General features: G+C 35.5%; 1 protein-coding gene across 1 annotated transcript; it reads right to left on the reverse strand.

The window, feature by feature from the left end:
- Positions 1–1,106: 1,106 nt before the first annotated feature.
- LOC129302795 (subtilisin-like protease SBT4.3) lies at positions 1,107–4,207 on the reverse strand. Its single transcript, XM_054941675.1, has 2 exons — positions 3,475–4,207; positions 1,107–2,659 (listed from the first exon to the last, which is right to left on the reverse strand). Exons 1-2 carry the CDS (start codon positions 4,205–4,207, stop codon positions 1,107–1,109), a joined length of 2,286 nt encoding a protein of 761 aa, XP_054797650.1.
- Positions 4,208–6,633: the final 2,426 nt, after the last annotated feature.

Consider the following 6,633-nt stretch of genomic DNA (forward strand, 5'->3'; position numbering starts at 1 on the left):
GTCTCAAGCTTTTCAAAATCACCTTTGGACCTTTAGAAAATGTAAAAAACAAAGCCTCCGTCAAAATACCCTACTTTTTCTCTTTTATTAGATAGAAAAATTGAAACTATGCGTTCTGGTGCAAAACTCACTATAGTGGGCCATGTTTCTAATTCAAAATTTGCCTTATAATATTGACCCACTATGGTGGCTGCTGTAGCAGGTGATCATAATAATTCAATTTCTTCATGAAAGTCATTATATTTTCTTTCTTAACCTCTTTCAAGTTCTTTTAGAGTTTCCTAAAATCCAAAATGACTATAATTAACAAAAAAAAATCCTCTAAAACAAAATCAAAATACAATATTTACAAGACAAGCTAATTAACATCAAAATAAACTCTAAACACAAGATAATTAATTAAAAATAACTAGATGACTCTCTAATTAACTAATAAAACTTCTCAAAATACATGAAAATATAGAGTCATTAGGTCTCAAAGGTTCAAGATCCCTCTCATCTTTGTCGGCACTCTCAAATGAAGATGGAGAAGAGAGCCGGTTAAAAAAAAAAAAAAATCCAATAGTGTGCTGTATTTTATTTTCCTTTATCAATAGGTGCATTTTGGTAATTTTTGAAAACTGAAGCAAAAATGAAATTTCTCATTTTGCACTACAAGATTCGAACTCGAAACCAAAAGGATAAGCTACCAGCCAATTTTCCACCAGCACACCGACGTTTCTCGTCATATTTATTCCAAAACTTAGTAACATCAAAATATGCTACTAATTAATTTTGTTAATTTCATATTTCTCTAGAGTCATTACAATTATCCCTCTAATAGAAGGACTAACATGGGAAAAACTATAAAGACCTAGAACATTTAAAAAAAAATATAAGAACTAATAACAAAATATCATAAAATTATAAAAATTAATAATTATGTTTTCCCATATATTCTAAGATATCTATTGTTGGGTGATGTGAGGAGGGAAATTCGTTGTAGAGAAGGAACTAGATTTTATTTTATAAATTTATTTTTCTAGCATATATCATATAAGAAGGACATCAAATTTATAGATAACAAATAAGAAATTGCAGTCGATCGATCCTAATTAGTTAATCAATTAAGGAGTGTTATACGCCATCACAACAATTGGACTTCTCACAACGTGTCTGCCATCCGACCATACCAACGACGATGAGATTGCTGAACGATCCGAAAGTTCCTTTCCACGAACATCGACCACAAAAGATTTCCTCTCATTCAATGATTTGAACCTCAGAACCTTAGGTTTCACTGTCAAAGTCATATTATTAAAACTTGGTGATGAAATACTTGCTTTGAACGTTGACTTGGCAAGTCCAACATTTGTCACTGTCCTATTGAACTGAACAGTGAATGACTTCAAAGGCTCAACTTTAGCCGCCAGTGAAGGATAATTAAGATTTTTCACCATGTCTGTGTGAGAAGAGCTAGGACATCTTCTGCTATAATTACCTCCAGAAATCTGCTTAATTTGTGTAGTGTTAAACCCTAAGTTGCATAACATTCTCACGTAATCTTCTTCAGATATGTCATAAATCAACCCAGGATCACTGGCCTGTACTGGATTCAGAAGTCCTGATCCGTATTCAAACTCACCAACCAAATCCAAAACTTCCACTTTCTTCATGGGTTTTGCTGTGGTTAAAATGGCTGATTTTGTAGCTGCAGGTGACCAATCCGGGTGAAGGGCCTTCAAATATGAAGCTATTCCAGAAACATGAGGGCAAGCCATTGAAGTTCCTGATAAAAAACTGTATCTCACAGATCTTTTGTCTTCTGAACTGCTTGAAACTGATGCAAGAGGTGAATATGCAGCCAAGATATCAACCCCTGGGGCACTTATATCAGGCTTCAAAATCTCGGCAACTACGAGATTAGGTCCACGTGAAGAGAAAAAAGCTGTTTTTGGAGCAGTTTTATCTCTCACAACCTCACTCTTCATAATCTCAGCTGTTGGGTCTTTACTTGAGTTTGTGTACAACACAAGACTTTCAAAACCCTCCTTGGGAATCTCCAGTGAAGGTAGCGACACAACCTCAGCATAATCACGAATTGCATTTTCGATCACACCCACAATACCATGTTCCTTAACGTTCTTGCCTTGAGGTAGTTCTCGACATAACACAATCTTACCTTTGACCAAGTCTGTGTCGTCAAGACAAGGACAATCACGTGAATTATTTTTAGGACAAGTCAACGGATCACCATTTATGTTAGCTATAGGATACTTTGACCCATTTGAGTTAAAAGCATTAATGGAAACACCGGTTAGTGTCTTGCCATTCCCAAGAACAACCTTGTCGATGATTTTGCGATCTGTAGTACTTGCAGCAACGGTTAGGATCCATGGTGCGACACTGGCGACGGTGGCAATCTCTGGGCCACTGTTGCCGGCGGAATGGACTGTGAGGATTCCGCTCTTCATAGCGTGGAAAGATCCGATGGCTATGGCGTCACTGAGAAAATCAAGGATGTCTGAAAACCCTAAGGACACTGAAATGATGTCGACGCCATCTGAAATGGCGTCATCAAAAGCGGCTAAGATATCTTGTCCTGTGCAAATGAGTCCGTTATAATCACAAGCTACATATGCAGCAATTCTTGCAGATGGAGACCCTCCTCTTGCTGTACCTGTTCAGTTCAAATATCACTTGCCAGATTTAAAAAACACATCTTTCTAAAGCTCCAATATAATAGAGTTTCCAATAGTTTATAGTTAAAAAGATAAGAAATTATAACTTCTGGTCCTTAAATTTGTTTTCTAATTATTGGTTTAGCTTCTAAACTTTGACCGAATACAATTCAACCCATACAATTGAGTTAAAAAATTATAGAAATTAAGTTATAGTAAGTTTAAAAACAATAAGAATCAAGTTATTCTAAGCTAAGAAACTATAAGAACTGAGCTATTTCTGTCCAAAGTTTGATAGATGAGAAAAAATTTGGGAACTAAAAGTTATATTTTTTTCCAAAAATTTATGATATGAAATTCCAAGGTTTGAGGTTCTAATAATACCTCTTGTAATATCCCACCTTTTCAATTTTTTCCTTTAGATCATTATAGCGCTTCTACATTTTGAAATCTTGCAGTCATGGAATGGCGTAATTTTGTATATTTTTACAATTTTATTTAAAAGAAGATAAATCACATTGCACTACTTTTATGCAGGTTTACTGAATTCTCATAAGGATTAAAACCAGCGTTATTTAAATTGGTTCTAGAGCTAGGTTAGGAAGTTTTTTCATGAAGTTTAAACAACCTTGTTTATAATAATAAAAATATAAAATTGTGCGTTCCATGACCGCAAGATATCAGGATTTGAAACAGCTAATGATTCAAAGGGGAAAAAAAAACACAAATAGGATCTATATAACTAAAAGGTGCGGCATTAGAGCCCAAGCCTGGAATTCTAAGCCATATAAAGTTATTGTATTTACAATTATACCATTTGCTATTCCATAGAAGCTAACATGGCGAACTATATTCCCAGCTATTGTTGAGGCAGTGTGAGTTCCATGGCCGTTTTGGTCTCTTGCAGTATCACGATCCTTGGGATAAACCCTAGCTCCGATTATCTTCTTGTTGCATGTGAAGTTCTTCCCACCAGCACAAGTTCCTTTCCATTTCTTAGGAACACCTCTCAGACATTCGTCACTGAAACTCTCAGACTCTGGCCATATTCCATTGTCAATAACTCCGACTATAACATCATCACTTTCTGTAGATGATAACGAGTTGCGCGCTACTCTTGCTGCAGCTCCTTTCTCGGTGAATCCCAGGAAGTCCCATGATCTTGTTGTCTGGGTTCGATATGTTCTGCTTTCAAAAACTGAGACAACCTCATCCATCTCAGCCATCCTGTCTCTCTGATCATTTGTGAGTTTTGCTGCAAACCCGTTGAAGCTTTTACTGTAGCTCCGAATCAAGGAGTCTGTGACATCTTCATTGACGTCGTCGACGTTGACGCCATTATTAGAAACATGTCGGAGAATACTAAGGTGGTGTGAGGTCGGAGAGTAAGATGATTCCTGAGGAAGTGATCCCAAGTAGATGATGTAAATTTTCCGATCATCATCATCTTTTTTGTCACTAGCGCCACATGGTAATGGAATTGATGATGTGAATACAAGAAGAATCAAAGACAAACAAATGAAAGCTACGGAATTTTGCTTGGCCATTTTGTGAAAGGCTGAGAAACGAAGGGCTGCAATTATTGATGGTCAAATTATATACATACATACATACATATACATAAAGGGTTGAAAATTTTATTGAGAATAACTATTAACCAGATAAACTGAACCTGGTCTGAAATTAGAAATCAAATACATTATTCGCCTAATGAATAGTTCACGTTCCTGTATATAAATGCATGGATACAAATTTATTATCAAATTATATATAAAATCCGAAATAATTAATTATGAAGCAGTACTTATCACTTAAACCATGCATGCTTTTTTTGGCCAAAAAAAGAACCATGAAGTGTATTTGTTTGTCTCCTCTCATCACTATCTCCTCCTCTCTCAATGTCAATTCAACACTTGACATGTGGGAGGATCATTATCCTCAACACCAGCACATGACAGTCAAACCTCTGGTCTTCTTTCTTTCTTTCTTTTATAAAACATTGAATATCCCGCATGAATTGGGATTTTTTTTTCCAACCGTTTATAGCTTTAGTAATCCATGAAATGCATGAAACGATCAATTATTCATGTAATGTAATGAGAATACCATGGATGGTGCACAGAATTTCTCAAACCAAACAAAATACCCTATATCAATATTCAATTTTACCACATTCTTCAGTATTTTACTAGTCAAATTTGAAGTCTATATTAACCTCTATTCGACTTCAAGTCAAGACATTTACAATAATAGGATCCTTAACATTATGAGTGCCACCAGAACAAACGAGCGGAGTGAACACTACTGTTTCTGCAGGTAATTTTTCTCCAGCAATGACAACAAAAGATTGCTTCTCTTGCAAAGACTTGAAGGTCAAAACCTGAGGTTCCACTGTATAATGTTGACCCCTGGAGTTGAATGTACGGTTACCTTGTACTTTGAGCTAGCAAATCCAACATTTGTGACTGTTCGGTTAATCTTAACACTGAAAGGTTTCATAGATTGTAGTTCTGCTACTATTGAAGGAAAGTTTGTATTTCTTGTCAAGGATCCATCAGAAGATTTTGGACATGCAATGTTTGCTTCTCCAGAGAATAGTTTGATCACTGAAGTGTTATAAACGAGATTGCAGAGAACTTCTATGTAATCTTGTTTTGAAATATCATAAACTAGCCCAGGATCAATGGCTTGCACAGGATTAACATGTCCTGATCCATAAGTAAACTCATCATCGCCAATTCGTTGATTTGTATTGTTAGTGCCATTCATAGGTTTAGCTGTTGTCATAATAGCAGATTTTATGGCTACTGGAGACCAATCTGGATAGAAACTTTTCACATATGCTGCCACTCCAGACACGTGCGGACATGCCATAGAAGTTCCCGTGAGAATACTGTAATTGACCCTTCTTGTGTCTAAATGTCTGTCAACACCTGAAGAAGCAATTTGCGAGAACTAACGTTGTACGTAACACTTTTCGGACCATGGAAATTTTCCATAATTATAAAGAGAAATATTTATTTTTGTTATTTTATTTTTGGTAATTTCTTTTTTCTTTCAAACACTTCTTTTGGATTCTTTCAAGAGAAACTTTTTCCACTATCTAATGTATATTTTAATTCTATTTTTCTCTCACTTGGATTGTTCTCTTATTTACTCTTTTTGAGAGAAAATTCAATGGAAACTTGACATGCATGAGAGAAAATTTGGAAGAAGTTTTGAGAGAAGAATTTTCACATCAGTTTTCTTTTTAAGAGAAAATTTCAAAAGAAAAGCATTGTTTTCCTATATAGTGGAATGAGAAGAAGAAGAAGCAGCAACAGCAGCATGTGATATAAAATTTTGAAAAGGGAATCACACATAAGATTACTTAGCTGCGGTATTGTTATTATTAGCTGATAATGAACTGAAAACACGTGAAGAAGAAATACATACATACATACATATAAACATAAGCACTTTTTCTCCGATATAGTGGAAAAAGAAAATTAAAGAAAAAGAAGCACATGACATAACATTTTGAAAAGTGAATCACATATAAGATTACTTAGCTGCAATTATAAGCTGATAATGAACTGAAAACATGCACATGTGAAGAAATATACATGAAAATGAATGCATATATCGTACTTCGAGTGTAATTAGCTGATGGTGAAGCCAGAGGTGAATATGCCGCTAAGATATGCACTCCCGGGGCAGTTATATCTGGTTTCAAGATTTCTGGGACTGTTTTGCATGGCCCACGTGAAGAGAACTTAGCTACTCTTAGTGCAGAGTTATCCACAACAGTCTCGCTCGAGTATTTCAGCTTCTGGGTGATGCGTTGTTGACGTGTATGACTCAACAATATTATAATCTTTTGAAGATAATATGAGATAATGAAATACACTTACGCCAGGTGGCACAATACTTTCACAATCGCTAACCTCTCCAATCAATCCAACTGCACCAGCTTTGTGAGCCCTAATGTTTA

Source organism: Prosopis cineraria, unplaced genomic scaffold (genome assembly GCF_029017545.1).
Source record: "Prosopis cineraria cultivar Desert tree isolate PC_DT_omini unplaced genomic scaffold, ASM2901754v1 PC2, whole genome shotgun sequence".
NCBI lineage: Eukaryota > Viridiplantae > Streptophyta > Magnoliopsida > Fabales > Fabaceae > Prosopis > Prosopis cineraria.

Excerpts from the sequence above, each read along its gene's own strand:
- LOC129302795 (XM_054941675.1), bottom strand. The coding sequence starts at position 4,207 with ATGGCCAAGCAAAATTCCGTAGCTTTCATTTGTTTGTCTTTGATTCTT. Across the intron at positions 2,660-3,474 it reads CTTCTATGGAATAGCAAATG|GTACAGCAAGAGGAGGGTCT; the intron begins GTATAATTGTAA and ends TGAACTGAACAG.